The sequence below is a fragment of the Xyrauchen texanus genome, chromosome 20 (genome assembly GCF_025860055.1).
Source record: "Xyrauchen texanus isolate HMW12.3.18 chromosome 20, RBS_HiC_50CHRs, whole genome shotgun sequence".
NCBI classification, from domain to species: domain Eukaryota; kingdom Metazoa; phylum Chordata; class Actinopteri; order Cypriniformes; family Catostomidae; genus Xyrauchen; species Xyrauchen texanus.
This window is the reverse complement of record NC_068295.1, coordinates 9,366,899-9,386,764: the sequence shown is the minus strand read 5'-3', so window position 1 is coordinate 9,386,764 and position 19,866 is coordinate 9,366,899. Positions and strand designations below refer to the sequence as shown.

The 19,866-nt window shown below is 36.8% G+C and overlaps 2 protein-coding genes across 2 annotated transcripts in view; one reads left to right on the top strand and one right to left on the bottom strand.

The window, feature by feature from the left end:
* Window positions 1-1,400, top strand: part of LOC127661127 (collagen alpha-1(XIX) chain-like) — a 180,886-nt gene extending 179,486 nt beyond the window's left edge. Inside the window, exon 52 of the mRNA XM_052151705.1 lies at window positions 231-1,400. Coding sequence (XP_052007665.1) covers window positions 231-349 — 119 coding nt within the window. The 3' untranslated portion in view covers window positions 350-1,400. The remainder of the gene's footprint in view (window positions 1-230) is intronic.
* A 3,547-nt stretch (window positions 1,401-4,947) lies between these two features.
* Window positions 4,948-19,866, bottom strand: part of LOC127661128 (collagen alpha-1(IX) chain-like) — a 28,486-nt gene continuing 13,567 nt past the window's right edge. The window contains exons 24-32 of the mRNA XM_052151706.1: window positions 18,066-18,137; window positions 17,461-17,496; window positions 16,686-16,730; window positions 16,537-16,569; window positions 16,141-16,287; window positions 14,773-14,827; window positions 12,624-12,812; window positions 9,430-9,507; window positions 4,948-5,949 (exon numbers count right to left, since the gene is read on the bottom strand). Of these exons, the coding sequence (XP_052007666.1) occupies window positions 5,744-5,949; window positions 9,430-9,507; window positions 12,624-12,812; window positions 14,773-14,827; window positions 16,141-16,287; window positions 16,537-16,569; window positions 16,686-16,730; window positions 17,461-17,496; window positions 18,066-18,137 (861 nt within the window). The 3' untranslated portion in view covers window positions 4,948-5,743. The remainder of the gene's footprint in view (window positions 5,950-9,429; window positions 9,508-12,623; window positions 12,813-14,772; window positions 14,828-16,140; window positions 16,288-16,536; window positions 16,570-16,685; window positions 16,731-17,460; window positions 17,497-18,065; window positions 18,138-19,866) is intronic.

The window sequence follows — 19,866 nt, the reverse complement described above, 5'->3', positions numbered from 1 at the left end:
ATCTCATCTGTGTTTGTGCTACAGACATTAATGAAATTCTGTTACTTGTTTAAGTGATATCTGCTATTACGTTCCGAAGCAATTGCACTTATGACGATAAAAAGGACAAAAAAAACTTTAATCTCTGATCACCTTGGCAATCACCCACAACCCACAGCAAGGATGGCTCACATATTCTATAGAAAATATACAAAATTTACTTACACTACCTGTACTTATTTTCTCTACAGGTTTACCCGGAATAGGCATCCAGGGGCCCTCAGGTCCCCCAGGGACCCAAGGTCCACAGGGCAGATGTAACCCCAGTGACTGTCTTCACCATTACCCTCATGGCAGACGGGATGGTTAGGATCTCTGACACTTCCTCATTTAACCTGCTAAGATCCTGGAAATGAATGAAAATCATATATACGCAAACCTTGGACTCAAAAGCAAGTGTCTGTCATCCCTGCTAGAAAAAGAGAAACAGCCACCTGTGAGTTTGTCCAAACTTCATCCATTACGTGTGTGGAAGTTTTCAGTCCCTCCTGTTACGCAGATTGCAAACAGGATTCAGTATGTTCATCTACTGTAATGTGGGCATCAATACAGCTAGAGCTTGAGACGTCATTCAGATTTGTCATTAATCTCTGTTTTTCATATTTGTGACCAAATGGGTTCTGCATTTACTAATTTTCCATGTTTTGTGTATGAGGTATGAAAGTTCAAATCACGTCATTACAAATATCAAAACAGATGGTTTTATCTGGCAAGATGTAATCAAGGTGAAATGAGAATTGTATTTATACTTGCTTATTTTCCTCAAGCTAAGGTGAAATTTAGTTTTAACTGAATTGTGATGGTGCTATGCAATCTAAAGTAAAAAAAAATAATAATAATGTTAACAAATATTAAGTAAATAAGGTTATGGACATATCTTCAGATGCTATTTGTGTTTTCAAACATTTAATTTTGACAAATGTTTAAAAAAGTGTACTTTCCTGTCCTGCAGGAGTAACTTTACTCATTAAGGGAGTAAATTGTCATCATATTGCCTCACATGCACTGACAGTACATGTATGATGGATCGCTCATTGTTATGGATCCATTCAGGTTTAAGGACATTTTTAGGAAATGTGGAAGCTCAGCTGATATATATATATATACACACACACACACACACACCGATCAGCCACAACATTTAAACCACCTGCCTAATATTGTGTAGGTCGCCCTCGTGCCACCAAAACAGTGCCAACCCGCATCTATTGCTATTCCGATGCTATTCTTCTCACCACAATTGTACAGAGCAGTTATCTGAGTTACTGTAGACTTTGTCAGTTCAAACCAGTCTTGTCATTCTCCGTTGACCTCTCTCATCAACGAGGCATTTCCATCCACAGCTCTGCTGCTCACTGGATGTTTTTGTTTTTCGCATTATTCTGAGTAAATTCTAGAGACTGTTGTGTGTGAAAATCCCAGGAGATCAGCAGTTACAGAAATACTCAAACCAGTCCATCTGGCACCAACAATCATCTAAGCGATTATCTAATCAGCCAATCGTGTGGCAGCAGTGCATAAAATCATGTAGATACGGGTCAGGAGCTTCAGTATATGTTTACATCAACCATCAGAATAGGGAAAAAAATATTATTGTTGGTGCCAGACGGGCTGGTTGAGAATTTCTGTAACTGCTGATCTCCTAGGATTTTCACACACAACAGTCTCTAGAATTTACTCAGAATAATGCGAAAAACAAAAACATCCAGTGAGTGGCAGTTCTGTGGACGGAAATGCCTTGATGATGAGAGAGGTCAACACTAAAGGTCTTAGACTTTTGAATCCCACTGTACATAAATTGTAATGGTTGGCCAAACACAACAATACATTATACAAAAATAATTGGTGATCTTGCTGTGTTGAGGAAAAAAAACTATTGTTGTAACTGAGCTTCAATTTTAATTAAGCTTTAATTGTTTACAGGAAAATAAATATTCTTCCTTTCTGACTGTTTAAACACCTTCATATTGGTGTTGTATGTATATTTTGTCATTTACTTTGTTTTTGTTTTTCCCAAAGAAGTGTTGTGGAGTGCCGAAAAGCCTTTTATTTTGCCTTTTAATATATTTATCTCTGATTTCTTTTGCTTCATATGGGAAACGTCTTTTCATGTTACTTGAATATTTGTTTTTTAATAATAATGCATATTTATCAAGATCATATTCACAATTTTTTTAAAAGGCAAACCATTTAACATTAAAGGTTGTATATTTTACTTTTCACAGGCAGCAAGGTGTTTTAAGACCATACTATGTAATTTATTAATTGATGTACAATTTTACAAGGGTTGAGTTTTTTTTTTTTTTTTTTTGTGGGTTGATTTAAGTTTATTTATTTTCAGCTAAAACACCCATTTTATGTATACCTTTTAAATCTTGATCAAGATTCAAGTGATTCTTGTGAGATTTACTGCACGCTAATCTCAATCAGAAGTGAATCTGAACCTTTGACTTCACCCATCTGCCTCTTTTGGAAAGATTATGGTGTCTTATATGGGTGTATGATAATTGTGTTACACTCTCCTTTTTGGGACATGTTTGGGCTAATTTAATTTTTTTAATCTAAAAACCTTGGTCATCTCTTTCTACCCACTTTTTTTTTTCTTTGGTGTGACAAAGTAAACCTTTAGGGGGTGTTCAGACAGATTACGTTCTTGCATTTAATAAAAGCTAGAGGCAGCGCAATTCATAGAACAGAATGTATGTATCTCAAGAAGCTTTTTAAAAGTTAGTTTTAATTTGACACACGTCTTTAAAATGCTGAAAAATGCAGCGCAAATGGTCAAAAGTGCCTGTCTATGTTTACCTAGAAAAAAACACTTAAAAACACAGTACAGATGGGCGCAAATACGTATTCTGTGTGAACATCCCCTTTTTCGGTTTTGCCCTGTTTTTTCTTTGTTTTATGTAATGTACCAGACTACCTCTCCTCATATTTGAATTATTTAGTGTACATTTAATATGACTCTTGGGATAGATCAGCTTACTGCATTTCTACAGTATATAAGAGAATCCTTTCAAATAAGCTCTATCTTAGACAAATATTGATCTCAGACTTTATTTAGTAATTTATGATGTTTTGTAGATCTTTGTTAGTTAAAAGTATGGCCTATAAAGATATTAAATGAGCACGGAAACTCCAAGGATATTCTTAATATTTTTCTCAAGGGCTAAAACTGTAGACTTACTTCAAGGGTAGTCTTCAAGCAAAAGACCACATCTACACATCTACCTGATATGCATTGCTTCACAAACTACTCAAACTCAGTATCTTGGTTCTGTTAAAAATAGATAATTTTTTTTCAGATACAGTGTCATATATTTGTAATTTTTTTGGCTTGTTCTTGTGGTTGCATTTGGTTTGCATAATTACATAATTGTACATTGTTTTAATAAATGTACTTAAATTGACATGTGTTAAAGTTGTGTTGCGTGTCTCTCAATATGCAACTTTATTTAAAGGTACATAAATACAAAGTAAAAAATGCAATTGACAATAATTGTCTGTAATAGCACTCATAGGGCCTTTACAAACCAAATCCATATGGTTCAAGAGGAAATAGGAACACGGAATTTTGGAAGACAATAATTGAATGTGTTAGTTTAACACTAACTTACACAAATATACTCATCAAAACAGTACATGATGCTTGTGTTTTTGAGCTTATTATATTAGCATTACTCCACAATGCATAAAAGAGCTATTGTGATTTATAGACTGTTACATATTAAGCTAAGAATGTACTAACACATGTTTAGTGTGTAGAAATGTAATGCTTTTGTTTGAATTTGATATACTATTTTGGATAAATGTATTGTACTGTTGTCATGTATATACAGTATATGTTAATGCTGTCACTGTGTAACCCCCTATGAGGTTTGATTAGGTCTGTGCCACCTTTAAATGTTTGTTTACTGTATTGTGTGTTTCTCATATTTGTGTGACCACAGCCCAATCCCATGTTTCATTATCTTTAACAATTGTCCTCTACAAGGATTTGCAGTACTCTTGAAACCTTTTATGCTTTGTATTTTCAGAATGCTCAAGTTCTTCACAGACATTCAGCATTCCATTTAATGTTTTATTTTTCTTGCATTTGTTGTGTCCATGAGTTATATATACTGACGATGAAAAAAAACCATAATACACTAATTTACATTTACTTTAGAACAACTGGTCCCAAGTGATCCTTTTTAGTGGAAGTCACAAAGCAGAGTCCTAGCAGAGTGACCACAGATGTACATTAGCTCATCACATTAATTGTGGACTTTTTCCACTTAAGTTTGACAACCAGAAAAAGTTTTTATTTTACCAGAATTATAAACATTTTGTCTATTGTTTTAGAAATGTAAAGCCTAACAAACTTCTTTTTGTGAAATGTTTTGCTTGGAAAAAATGTGCTTGTGCTCTCTTTAAAATAAATTCCTCTTGGTTCAATGACATTTCATATCATATTATAACATATTATATCACATATTATAAATTATATATTTTACAGTAAATGTGGCTAAGGGTCCATATGCTTTTTGGGGCAACTATATTTAGGGGCAAAAATGTTCAACTAACATAATTTAATGAACATGCATTACCTTCATGTATAACCATTATCTAGTCTGGATTTAAGTTTTTAATTATTTTAATTGAAGTTAAAATTTAGTAACATTAAACCTTAAGATTTGTGTAATTCTTAGTTCAAGTTCCCTTCACTCCATTCTGTTACAGAGAAAATAAATAGACTTCCATTTGCCAACATCTCTTAATTAATATCTACACTAAAATTTTAATCTGACAGTGTTTTTGTCAAATATAGGTACTGGTGGTTTATTTTAATTGAGAACTAAGTGTGGGGGAAAAAGTTGCAATAAGTGCAGTCGGGCTGTTCAACAAAACAACGTCACTTAAAAAAACTTTTATGAATGTTGGAGACCTACGTTTATTTTGAGTTCATATAAAAACATTACAATTTATTCAAACATGTTTCCCTTGGATCTCTGTACAAACTTTAATGTCATCTTCATTAAACATCTATGTAAAATAAATACAAATACCATGAAATGACATATATGCATTTTTCTAGTGAATATGTTACATGTATATCCTCTCTCCTTTTTTCTGAGAGTAGGTCCCTCGCAGTCATTTCCGTATAAACAGCAAACACCATGAACATTTTTGGCAAATTTATCTTTGGCACACAGTATTAGCAACCTAGAAATGTATAAAAGCCTCATGGTCTGAGAGCCATCATTCGTTGCATTCCCAGAGAAGATAAAAAACATATATTACTGTCTTCTATTTATATATATATATATATATATATATATATAAGAAAAGTCTACAGGAAATGGCTTTCAGGGAAAACAAGCACCCTGTGAATTTTACAATAAGTTGCAAAAACATTCTGTGAAAAAATAAACCACATTTTCATCAACAGATAAGGGGGGAAAAAAAAAACAGGTATCCAGAACAGGTCTTATGCTTGAATAATGTTGCCGTTTACTAGACAAAATGTTGGAAAAATGTTGGAAAAATGTTTTAAGTATTACAAATGTAGCACTGGCACAAAAACACACTCAACCCTTTAAGGTGTATTGGTACAACTGTAAATATGTCTGCGAAGGCGATGGGAATGTATTGGAATGTGATTCTCGCAGAATCCCTTAGTCTCTCTGAATCCAACGGTTTCTGATGTCCCAACATTGTGGCTTTAGTTGCCACCTGGTCCCTTCATGCTAGAGTCTTTAAGGGACTGATGAGCGGCCCCTGCACTGAGATTACAGGCTGAAGGATCGCAGTAACCAGGGGGGCCGGCTCGACCAGGAGGCCCAGGAACACCCACCTGTCCCGGGACACCAGGTGGACCCCGCTCACCATCACGGCCATCTTGACCATATCCAGGTTTTCCTGGTTCACCTGCAAGACAAAAACAGGTCAGTTATCTTCACTTAATTCCCATCAAAACCTCTAATTTGGTATTAAGTGGAAAATGTCAAAAATAATTCCTTATTTAAACCAAAGTTTGGGGCCAAATCATCCCTTTTTTCCTAAATAGCTAATAGGCTTTGATTGCGTCACAGCCATGAACCATGACTTACAACTTGCTAGTCGTGGCAGGTGGTATAAGGGTGAGCGACATTCCTGCTCTAGAGAGCATTTGATTGGACAAAAATCTGTGCAGAGCAATGGGAGTCATTAATAATTTTGGCCACTAGTTTGCCTTTGCTCAGCAGCTCCGTGATGCCTGCCGATGGTGGGTGCTGGCCAAGGAGGACAGCGACACAGAGGATGTCATCAATCTGGTTTTTGCTGGAGCAGTTTGTCTCCCGGTTGCTGAAGAGGATGGCAGAGTGGGTCCAGTGCCACCGAGAGGCATCGCTGGACGAAGCGGTCTAGCTGGCGGAAGACCATCTGGCAGCATATCCAGGGGCCGGAGCGCCCCACACCCTTTCTCCTGTTCTCTCTCCCACCCCTCCTTCCTTCCATCCTGTTCCGTTTCTCCTGAAACGGGGGAATATTCCCCCAAGACCGCCTCCCTGGTCATGGGGGTTCCCTGCTGCAACAAACCCTGTCTCTTCCCTCTCTTCCTCTCAGGTGAAGGAGTCTGCTGCCACAAGTGTGGATGGGAGGCTTCAGCCGGTCTGCTGTAGTTGCAGGGAGCCGGTTCATGTCCAAGAGCAGTGTCTGGTAATGGTGGTGGGGGCCTTGATCTGGATCTCCGACACCCCACAGACTGCCCCGATCAAGCAGGCATCAAATACCCATGAGAATTAATAAGGGTACATACCAAGCCTTGGTGGATTCTGGTTGTAATCAAACCTCCATTCATCAATGCTTGGTTCAGTACGGACATTGGAGGCAAATAATTGGGTGAAGGTGAGGTGTGGGCACGGGGGGGTACTCATGATTATTCTATATTGACCATCACAGAAATATTCAGTTGAAAAAAGCATAATATTGAGACATTCCCTTAGTGAATTCCCGATATGGGATTTCCCCCAAGAGCAGTCGTGAGACAAAAACCTGAGGCACGTGTTTGACCAAGTGATAGTGAGTGATGGTCAATGTCTTCAGCCGGGCGTCACACTCAACATATACATATTTTCAATTATAAAAGATCGGTTGTATAGAGTGACAGGACATTTGCATGAAGGAAGATATGACGCAGTTGTTGGTACCAAAGAGCCGTTGGGAAATGTAATTCCAGGCCGCTCATCATAATCCAATGGCATAATCCAGGGACAGGGGAAACACTAAACCATCTCATGGCCCATTTCTAATGGCCGGGCATTCATGGGGATGTTCAAAAATGAAATTCAATACATTCTTGATCTGAGAGCAAAACTCCACATACTGGGGCGACTATCACAGGAGAATTTGCTACAGGCGCAAGAATGTCATTCCCGGCTATATAACATGGAAGCTTAACAATAGTAGTTTGCACAGGGAGATAAAGTACTTGTATTGCTGCTCACATCAAGCTCGAAATTACTCGCAAAGTGGCAAGGGCCTTTTGAGGTCACACGGCAATTCTGGAAAGTCGACCATGAGGTAATGCGTATGGATAGGGGCGGTGCGCGTCAGATTTACCACCTCAACCTAGTAAAACCATGGAGAAAAGTGATCCCTGTATCCTTGGCAACAGTAGTTCCGGAAAGGGGAGGCCGTATAGTTCCCCCGGCCGTTCTGACAGTGGGTGTATGTTGAGGCGAGGGCGTGGTCGAGCATTCGTCTGGGGAGAGAGGAAGCGGTAATAGTTTCTATGTTCACAGTGAGAGACAGGGGAAATAAAAAGGGGCCAAACCTCAGATTGAGAGAGAGAACCCAGCTGACAAGCTACGAATGTGTGTGTTGGCTGCTGCCGTTTTCATGACAGAACCTGTAGCTACACCATTGTGCATTCAAGCGAAAGTGTTTGTGTTATTAATATATTTACCTTTGAGTTGGATTCACTGTCTCGTGTTTCCTCATTCCTTGAACCTGTTACAAAAACTTGCTTCCTTCTGCTCTGACAATGTTCCCCAACTCTTGATTGTTTTTTCTAGCAGGACAATGCTCCATGCCACACAGCCAGGTCAATCAAGGTGTGGATGGAGGACCACCGGATCAAGACCCTGTCATGGCCAATCTCAAGACCTGAACCCCATTGAAAACCTCTGGAGTGTGATCAAGAGGAAGATAGATGGCCACAAGCCAACAAACAAAGCCGAGCTGCTTAAATTTTTGTGCCAGGAGTGGCATAAAGTCACCCAACAGCAATGTGAAAGACTGGTAGAGTGCATGCCAAGACGCATGAAAGCTGTGATTGAAAATCAGTGTTATTCCACCAAATATTGTTTTCTGAATCTATTCCTAAATTAAAACATTAGTATTGTGTATGAATATGAACTTGTTTTCTTTGCGTTATTCAAGGTCTGAAAACAATGCATCTTTTTTGTAATTTTCTGCAAATAAATGAGTTAAGTGACAAAAATTGTACTTAGAATTTGGGAGAAATGTTGTCAGTACTAAATAGAATAAAACAAATATGTTCATTTTTGAACATTAATTTTGAACAATTTTGCAGTGGTCTCTTAATTGTTTCCGGAGCTGTATATTCTATGCACATGAGTCTAATGGACTGCTTTTATGGTGCTTTTATAATTCATTTTCATCCTTTTGTTGACAGCCCCAGTGCCCATCCACTGTGACGGTATGGAAAAGGGCACCTAGGACATTCTGCTATATATCTCTTTTTGCACTTCATGGAAGAATGAATGTCATATGGGATTGAAATGACATAAGGGTGTGTAAATGATAAAAGATTTTTCATTTTTGGGTGAATTATTCCTTAAACATCAACTGCCATATCAGGTAGAATCGCTATAATATTATCTTTAGAAATACCCACAAACTCCTGAATGAAATGTCTCAAGATATATTTTAGTTCTGGATGACACTGAAACTTATGACACCGGCAAACAGCATGCTGATTCCATCTCATCTGTCTATTTCAAATACACCACTGAGAAAGTGACTGAATATGAAATCCTATTTAAACCGACAAGTTAATTCAATTGACAGATTGACAGTGACATACAGTATATAGGAAAAAACAAAAGACTTAATTTACATCCAATTCATAAGAAGTCTGACAGCGTAATGTAATACCAATTTAATATAGTTTTCAAAAGTCAATTACCAGAATGGAGCTAAATATAACTCCAGCATAATTGTTTTTATTAAATATGTTGCTTTGGATTTAATTGGTTTGCAGACAACATTCATTAACAGTGTTTTAATTTAGGACAACAAAGCTGAATTTCATAAAAAAATGTTAGGTCATTCTGAAGTAGACGAACTGTGATTTTCACTGACAAACAAAAGCAGAACATTAAAAACACAGTCAGAACTTACCTGGTAGGCCAGGAGGTCCCGGCATGCCTTTGGGTCCTCGAACTGTAGGTCCTCTGTCCCCTCTGTCTCCCATCTCACCTGTAACAAGTACCCACACACACGTACAGTTCAATACTAGAAATAGTGTCATGACTTTATCTTTACATACACTACACTTCTGATTTATTATCAAACTTCATGTGCCTTAAGTGATAACTTTTGAGCTGATTTTTAAGGGTACAGTGAGCTTTCTTTCATAACATCAAAGGGGTCAAGATTTGGCAGGTTAGAATGGGCCAGTTAGCCCTTGTGTTAACAGCCATAACAATTCTGCTACCATAAAGCATATTCACTGATGAAGAAATTAAAATTTAGTTTACATAGTTAGTTTAGTTTACATTTAGTTTTATGGGGGGGTCTTGCTCCAGCCAAGCATCTATCATTGAGATGAATAGGAATGCTATTGTCTAGGTATGGGCAAGTTCTCACAAAGGAACCTGCCCCTAACCAGTGGCATAGGTTTCATGTGAAAATATTTTTTTTATATAAACCTGTATTAAACAGCATATTAGACTTATCTGCCAAATTTACAAAATAAAGCAATTATGAGGCACAAAACAATTCACGAAATAACATAAATTAAAATGGAAATATAGAAAAATTTCAAAACATTGTTTTGGCCAAAAAAAAAAAATGTTTTTATTTAATAAATGTAATACATTCAAAACACGTGAAAATCTGCCCCAATAAAATGTGACAACATGTCCTGACCTGACTTCAATGAAAAATACCTTTGTCCTAAGAACAGATTTAAATTACATTTTGTAAAAATCTGTCTTCATAATATAGTTGACCCTTGATCTATGCCAATGTGGTTAGGTTTGGTTATGTTTGATTGTATACCCAAGAGCTATAACAAACATACAATTACAGTGACAACTAGTCCTGGTCTTCCCTATACTGTTTGAATATACTGTATATATACATTATAAACATGTAAATATACAGTATATACACTCACCGGCCACTTTATTAGGTACACCTGTACATCTACTTACTCATGCAATTATCTGATCAGAAATCACGTGGCAGCAGTGTAATGTAATCGGATTACAGTATAATCATGCAGATACAGGTCAGGAGCTTCAGTTAATGTTCACATTAACTGCCATATGAAAAAAAAATGTGATCTCAGTGATTTAGACCATGGTATGATTGCTGGTGGCAGACTGTGTATATATATATATATATATACTCACCAACTTGGTTAAATCTACTTATTCATGCGATTATCTGTACATTTGTTATTTATATCTTCAGCTTTAGTGTGTATATAGGAAATATAAATCGTAGACTCCCAAACATTCCTCTTGCAAATACAATAGACTAAAATAGAAGAACAGGGAGTCCTGCAACAGATGGCATGCCCCAGTCCTGCAACAGATGGCATGCCCCCCTCCCCCCCCCCCACTGAACATTGAGTCAGTCTGGGATTACATGAAGAGTACAATTGATACATCCTAAATAGATAGAAGAACTGTGGCGAATACTTCAATAAGCTTGGAACATCATATCTGCCAACAACCAAGAAAAACTGTGTCCAGGTGTACCTAAGAGAATTGGTGCTGTTTTAAAGGCATTGATATAGCTATTTTAGGACTTAGAATGACATTAATTGATAAATGAACATTATGCAAATCCTCAATATGCAAAATTTTTCACAAGTTCATAAAGCTTGCACTGTACTGTATATACTGGCGGCCAAAATGTTTAATAATGTACAGATTTTACTCTTGTGAAAAGAAATTGGTAGTTTTATTCACCAAAGTGGCATTCAGCTGATCACAATGTATAGTCAGGTCATTAATAACGTGAAAAATTACTATTACAATTTGACAAAAATGTTCAGAAGTTCTTAAACTACTTCAAAGACTTCTCATACAAAAATCCTCCATGTGCAGCAATGACAGCTTTGCAGATACTTGGCATTCTAGTTTGTCCAGATACTCAGTTGACATTATATACACTTCCTGTAGCACTTAAGAGTCTTGTCGGCACTTCTCACGCACCTTACAGTCTAGCTGATCCCACACATACTCAATGGGGTTAAGATCCATAACACTCTTTTCCAATGATCTGTTGTCAAATGTCTGTGTTTCTTTGCCCACTCTAACCATTTCCTTTTTGATTTTCTGTTTCAAAAGTGTCTTTGTCTTTGCAATGCTTCCCATAAGGCCTGCACCCTGAGTTTTCTTTTACTGTTGTACATGAAACTGGTGGTGAACAGGTAGAATTAAATGAAGCTGTCAGCTGAGAACATGTGAGGCATCTATTTCTCAAACTAGAGTCTCTGATGCACTTATCCTCTTGTTTAGTTGTATCTGGCCTTAAACATTTCTATCTGTACTTGTTGGAGTCAGTTGTCCTTTGTGTTTGAAAACTGTAGTGTACACCTTTGTATGAAGTCTTCAGTTTTTTGGCAATTTCAAGCATTGTATAGCCTTTATTCCTCAAAACAACGATTTACTGATGAGATTCTAGAGAATGTTGTTTCTTTTTTTTAAATGTTTTACTTAATGTTGAACTTAAGACATGCCAGATTATTGCATACAGTGACAACTCAAAAACAAACACAAAGAAAATGATAAGCTTCATTTAACGAACCAAATAGCTTTCAACTGTGTTTGATATAATGACAAGCAATTTTCTAGTACCAAATTAGCAATTTAGCATGATTACTCAAGGTGTTGGAGTGATGGTTGCTGGAAATGAAGCTATGCTTCAAATAGTGATGTGCTGTTTTTTATATTAGTAATGTCCTTACTATACTTTCTTGATCAGTTGAATGTCACTTTGGTGAATTAAAATATAATTTTCCTTCGGAAACAGTAAAATCTGTACATTATTCCAAGCGTTTGGCAGCCAGAGTATATATACAGTACTGTGCAAATTTTAAGAACTTGTGAAAAATGTTGCATAAAATATTTGTTGGCCCTGGAATAACATTTCTGTCAAACAAACATGCCAGTTGTGCTAACTCGTAACATACCCCTTAAATCAGGAAAATTATTGATTCATAAGAGTACTGTTATAGCCCCAGCCCTAACCGTAAAATCGAATTGTTTGAAATAAAAGTTGTTCCAGGACCAACAAGGATATCCTACTTGGCAAAATCACAGTATGCTCTCCAAATTGGCACTCCCATAATGGCTCACCTTTTGGCCCTTTGACACCCATAAGTCCTGAAGGCCCTTTGAGTCCGGGGAGTCCTCTTGCTCCAGCTTGCCCAGAAAAGCCGTTGTCACCTGGGGGTCCCGGAGGACCAGGGAGACCAGGCCTACCGGGCAGTCCGGCCGCACCAGACTCGGGTCTCCTCAGACTGGCAGCCAACTGGGCCAGCTGCTCTGAAATAGCCAAAAGCAAATGTGCTAATGAGTTTGTCCTCACTAACTGGAGTCATCTAACACTGCACTCTGACTGCAGTGTGATTTGTGTGTTAAGTCTCTGTGCTAATGTTAGGGCGCCTACTTGAGGTTGATACATATTTCAACTCTTTGTCTTTTAATTATTCCATCACATTTATGGAGTATTTTCAAAAATCTATGTACTTAACACAATATTAAAGCATTTATTTAATAATATCAAACGTCTATTTGGAATTTTGGGCTATTCATACTTGAAATTTTTAACCCAGAGTATGAAGGGATCTAAAGATCATTGTGGTGTCTGTGTGTGTGTGTGTGTGTGTGTGTGTGTGTGTGTGTGTGTGTGTGTGTGTGTGTGTGTGTGTGTGTGTGTGTGTGTGTGTGAGTTGTCTTTTGGTTTATATACTAGTAATTACGAGGGTAGTATGCTATACATTTGATTTATGAGGGCACCTCTAGTGTCCCTGTAATTCAAATGGCTTAAAAACATCCTAAACAATGTTTATTTTTACTTTATTTTTTTATGTAAAAAGGTTTCTGTGAGGGTTAAATTTAGGGGTATGTGTAGTGTGGTTAGGGGATAGAATATATAGTTTGTACAGTATAAAAATCATAATTTCTATGGGGACTCCACTTAATGACCAGTACCAACGTGCGTGTGTGTGTGTGTGTGTGTGTGTGTGTGTGTGTGGGCAGGTTTAAGTGGTTTACGAGGACATTTCTAGTGTACCCATAATTCATATTGCTTAAAAAAACATACTAAACTATGTTTTATTGAAAATGTAAAAATGCAGAACGTTTTTTGTGAGGGTTAGGTTCAGGGGTTGTGTTAGGTTTAGGGGATAGAATCTATAGTTCGTACAGTATAAAAATCATTATGTCTATGGACAGTCCTCATAATGATAGATGCACCAACATTTATAATCTCTTTATCACTCCAGTTAAAACATCTGCTATCATTGTTTGATATTGTTAAATGTTTCCTCAGACACTGAAACTAAACACAGCATGTTAAAGTTTCTGAGACTGTTCGAACTGCATGAAAATGTAAAGAGGCAAGAACTGTTTAGTTTTTGATTGTTGTCTGTTGCTAAACAACTTGCTGTTCCATTGGGGTTCCAAACGTCTGACCCAATTCTAAATTTATTTTGTTATAAATTTGATATTTATTTGTAAATCAGCAGATAATTAGCTTATTCCTCTTCAGTATTTAATCAAAGCTGTGTCGCAGAACGTTGCAAAAGCTTAATGCTTTCATTTGTCCTCATTCACTCTTTAAGTGGTGCTCTCTCCTCTCCATTTTCAATTTGCGATGGGAAATTGAGCATATAAGGAAAGTATTTTTACCTTTTTTTTTACAACTTCCTTTAAATTGGGAGAAGGATAACAGGGAAGAGCAATTATTCATGAAGAACAGAATCCAATCCCAGGCCCTGAGCCATTGAGCAGGGGCTGTGGTACAATGAATTTTAAGTGCCAGTCAGAAAACTTCCTAAAATGTACAGAGCAGGATGCTTGACTGGACTTTCAAGATTTTTTCAGGGAGGGTTTGGTCGGCAGGAAGCAAAAAACTCATCACTATGAGCGAAAAGTGCAGATCAGCTGAAATGAACATGAATTATTCTGTGAAATGCAAGTGAAAAAGACATGAGGGAATCAGTGGTATGCTGGCAAGAGGAGGTGGAGAGGAAGAGAGCGAGTTATAACTGACTGCTAACTTTAGTAGTGTTTCTGTGGATCAAGGTGGAATCAAATAGAATCTTTCACACTTCCTTGCTTTCATCTAACTCTGGTTTACCTTCTGTGGTCAGTGGTTATCTGTTCTCTTGCCTGAAAAGTTCTGTGGTTCTGAAGTCAATATGCAACTGAGGCTCTGCATGTATTAAAGGAAAATTATGGAAAAGTGGTTTATTGCTAAAATCTTGTCTTGCACACTCACCTTGCATCACACGCATGCACACTTGTCTGATGTGTTGATCCCTTGGTTCTTTACCCTGGGGACACAGGAGATTTGTTTTAAAAAAAACACAATCCTCTTTATGACACCTTAATCCACTATATACTGTTTTCTTTCTTTCTTTTCAAACCACAAATGTTTCTCATGATTTTTTGATCTTGATCTTTTGATAAATATTTCAAATTAGTTTTGTAGACAAATTGGTGTGATAGATCATACATTTATTATTTAATTTCTTGATACCCTGTGTTCACATGCGTGGACATTAAGTTTTGTCTTCGTTATACGCTATGCATCATTTAATTTCATTTAAACCGACTGATCCTAGTTCAGGAAACTCTAAGCTGTCATTAAAGGGTCAAACTTTCGACGCACCAAGTCATGTGACAAAACAACATGGCCCCAATCTCAGCTGAGTTTGTCTTTGGGAGAAACAGCAACAAAACTGAGTCTCTAGATTGATCTACTTTTGCCATTTAAAAAATTGCATCAATTTATCGTGAAATGGCACGTGGTTAAACACAATGACCACGTACGTGGACCATAGGCTAATTTTCCTAAAATATCCTTTAATCATTGTGCATTATCACATAGAGAAGCAATAAATGCATCCAAAAGCTGAAAATATTTGCTTTAATAGGCTGTATATAAGGTGTATTTCAAACTGTTCTGAGACCAGTGCAGATAGACAGCACACTGGAGGTTAAGTCATTCCCTAATTAGGGAGCAAGGGAGCATTTTACAGCGTAGTCCCACTGTCAACATATGTGGACATACATTTTTAGGAAAACTATTTGATCTATTTTTTTATTTTATTTTATTATATTTATTTATTTATTTATTTGGCATATTTCTTAGGGACTACTAGTTACAAATAAAAAAAAGGGAATGGAGAATGCACACAGCAGTCACACTCAGGTCTCATAATGATATAATGATAAAAAGTATAATAAATAGTATTTCTGCTTCTGACTAGTAGAGCAACTTTTCAAAGATTTGATTGGATATCAGCGAATTATTTATTATTAATGAGTGTGTTTACATATAAGACACTGATAACTATCAAAAATCAGCTCATTATAAAAAACATATAATGCATGTTACCAGGTCTTGATGTCAAAACTTAGACAGACATGCATTTCAGACATGCGCAAAATAAAAAAGGTGCTAATGTAGCCAGATGGTACGTAGCTGTGCAGTGTGTAAACCTCTCTCTCCTAGCCTTAAGAGATTTACTAGCGACATAGAATAGAGGCCATGGATTTTATAGCCTCCTTATATAACCTAACATGTTGATGGTTTATTAAGCATAGTAAAAAATCACTACTCTTAGAAAGATCTGAAACATACCGCTGGCCCTTGTGTGCCACGTGGTCCAGGTGCCCCTCTATCCCCTTGCATTCCACGTGGTCCAGGACTACCAGGAGGCCCCTCAATGCCAGGCTGCCCACGGGCACCTTCTGGGCCTCTCTTACCTGGCTCTCCCTGGTTACCAACCTGAATTTACACCAGAGAACATGAATAAATATAATGCTGGTGTCTTTTATACAGTAAATCATTACAATGATTTTGCAGTTCAAAGTTATGTTTGATAACTAGAGAAGAAAGCTAGAGCTGAACTGTGAGGAAGCCAAGCTAAACTCTTCAAGGATCTCTGAAATCAGAGCTGACCAATGAATAGACCACAGTCAATAATTCATAAATATTAAAGCAAGAATACAGAACAAAAGTTGATCAAAAACATACTTCGCCTTTAGCTCCAGCTTCTCCAGAGTCACCCTAAGAAATGAGGAAACAGTATTTTAAAAATATGATAATACTGCAGTGTTCAGTGCACATTTAGCATACCACATGCATACCTGTAACATTCATCTAGGTATTACAATGCAACTTACAACATCTCCCTTGTCTCCTGGTGTTCCCTCTGCACCTTGATCTCCCTATAACAACAAACATGACCATTAAAGAAGATCATTTAATAGATTTCTACAAGTTCACAAGTTATATTACTGTAAAACATTCATTGTAAAAATGGACTGTCCCGGATCTACAATCTTGATTGGATGAGCCACGTTCAAAGCCGTTGTAAAATAAAGCAATAAGCCATTCATGTGTTACAGTACAGTATCACAGTTAAAGGGGTTTTAGGCAAGTCATTTCACATTGTGCCAATGAATGCTTTTACTCTTAGTAAACTTAAATCACTGTAATGGTTTGAAAACAATGTTTATTTTTGCAATTTCGTTCGGTGGCACAGTAATTACACAGTTCAGCCTTCAAAGTAATAAATGTAATTATTTATTGATCCCTGTTTTCAACATAAAGCTCTTACCAGCATTTTATAAAAACAATAAGCCTCTCGAGGCTGCGCATTACAGTGACTTTCCATGTTTAAGGGTGTTTTAGGCAGCCCACTTTGTGTGATTACTACCAACACCATGATAAAATAACTGTCATTTAAAATTACTTGATAAAATTACTTGGTTTATTGGTTTATTAAGCTGTCTGTATATATACAGTTACAGTATACACATCTAAACAGCTATATCTGTTACATATAGAGCCTGTCATACATTTGCCTTCTATTATTTTAAATGTATCTGATGTATTTGTGAATTCAGTCCAGTTCTGCTGTGCAGTTTTTGATGATAATGTAAATCACACTCTCACCTGTTCTCCCTTTGGTCCAGGTTCACCTCCTTCACCCTGGGAAATAACATATTCAGAATGAATATTTATCTCGAAGGGATATCAATGTGCTTGAAGAGTTCATTACTACAACAGAATACTTTTTTGCTTCAAATGTATTAAGGAAATCATCTACTAGTCTTAAAGGGCCATTTTTATTTTCAAAAACCTCATTGTGCTTTCAAAGCTTTTTCTGCTTTAAATCATCAGTTGGGGCATTTAGGAAATAATTGCTAATTCCTTTAAGGCTGGAGAAAGTGGATCCCTCAATGGAAAACTCCATTGTGAGTGAAGAGTTTATCTGTTTTTTAAGAGCCCATGATGTCAATGACTTTTATAATAGTGATGTTGATCGTAGCATAACTATTCGTGTCACTTTGCAGTCTCATTAATCTAGATTTATTTAAGGGCCTACTAGAAGGTTTAGCATGGATGATACCATGAAACCATGAAACATGATTTGTCTGTTCATGTTATACTGTGGGGTGGGAAGCTATTTTAAAAGATCATTTAGAGATATTTTAAGATATTGTATCAACAAGCTCAACAAGAACATTTTCAGAGAAGTTTAATAGAGACAGTCTCACCCTCTCTCCTTTTTCTCCTGGCAGGCCTGGTGATCCAGGAAGCCCAGGCAAACCCAAGTCACCTTTAGGACCCTGAGAATACAATATCAGGTGATATGCCATTAGGCAGTTAGCTCAGTTAGGCATTTGCTGTGAAAAATCCCCATTTCCTCTTCCTTCCTCTATTTGCAGGATCTCTAAACAGAGGATAACACTTGGAAATACAGAAGTCATTCAAGGGGACTGCAGAATCCTAAACCAGAAGAATTCCCAAAACACCCTCATGCATTCTTAAAAGAGAGTTCAGCGTAAGGTAATGAATGTGAAATAGTCACCAGCAAAGTGGTGAATGCTGGCAATTCACCAGAAATTGTCTTTTTACATCATACACTTAACCCTGGTATAATATATTTTTAAACCCCAGGTAAAGGCCAGTTTTAAGCCTGGGTTAAACAATGTTTCACAATTTTAATTTTGAAAGAGTTTTAGTGCCACTTTAAACCCACATTTATGAGGGTAAGAAGGGTTAGTTTAAGAGACTCACAGCTGAGTAAATATTTTTGAATTCATGTTAATAAGTAATTGATTTATTTTGTATATAAGTATACATTACATGGTATTTTTGACTTTAATTTTGATGCAGTATGAGTTACCCATTTTGGTGAGACAGAAATGAGAGTTCTATAGATCATTAACCACAGTAGCGTCATCTTTGATTTTTGATGGGAATGAAAATGAGTCTGCGAGGGATAGACGCTCTTCAATGACATGCAATGTATTAATCTATCTAAAAAGCTCCTTGATCACATCTAATTTTCCACAACTCGTGTCATCTGCGAAGATTTCTTCAAATGATCCCAAAACACTTTAAACAACTATACAACCCATTGAAGAGACTGCAAGTCTATGCCTCACAAACTCGTTGTCATTACCAAAGATGGCGCTGCAGTGGATAAGGTATATTCGGGGGAAGTCAGCGGTAAATATGAGAGAATAAAGACTGGGAATAGTATAGAGTTGTAAAGGTTGTAGCCTAGAACTTGGCCGATATATTGGTTTTACCGATTAATCTGTGTCAATAGCTGCTTTTTTTTCTGCAAAAATCTACAGCGATATCTACTGTGGCCGGCGCCATTTTAATTAGATAATCAAGTAATCTACATAAATCGAGAGTATATGAAAACTTTACTTGTCAGCACATACATTGTGTCTTCAACTTCATATCTTGTGAATAATAATAAACCTTATTTTTAATTTAACATCATCTGGTGAAATATATATATATATATATATATATATATATATACGTATATACGTAATGGAGATCTGTCATTTCAAAATCTCTGTCATTTCTAAATGAGAGCCCATTGTGTTTTTCGAACTTGTTTACAGTTTAAAGTCCCTTATTATGCACTAAATCTGATTTTTTTTCTGTTTATTATTTGGATTTTGTTTGAATATCAAACTGCATCTGGGAGTTTATTCATTTGGACTCATGTAGTCTCATGTCTGTATACCCATAGTAAGGAAAGACTAAGATTATTTTTAATCAAATTTAAAGACTGTCTCATGTATAATAAGGTCATGTAAAAATGGGGGGTGTAACGCCCATTATTTGTACCATGATCAATAGAAACATGTAAATGCTTCACATTGCAACCCCCCAAAGTTCAAGCCAAATCTACACCCTTGCATGCTGTATTTGTCTAATCAATGCAAATACAAAGAAACCTCATCCATTTGCCCAAGTATTTGCAAATGTGTACAGTGTGAAATCTGACAACCCAGGATTACATTTACATTTTTACATTTTATGCATTTG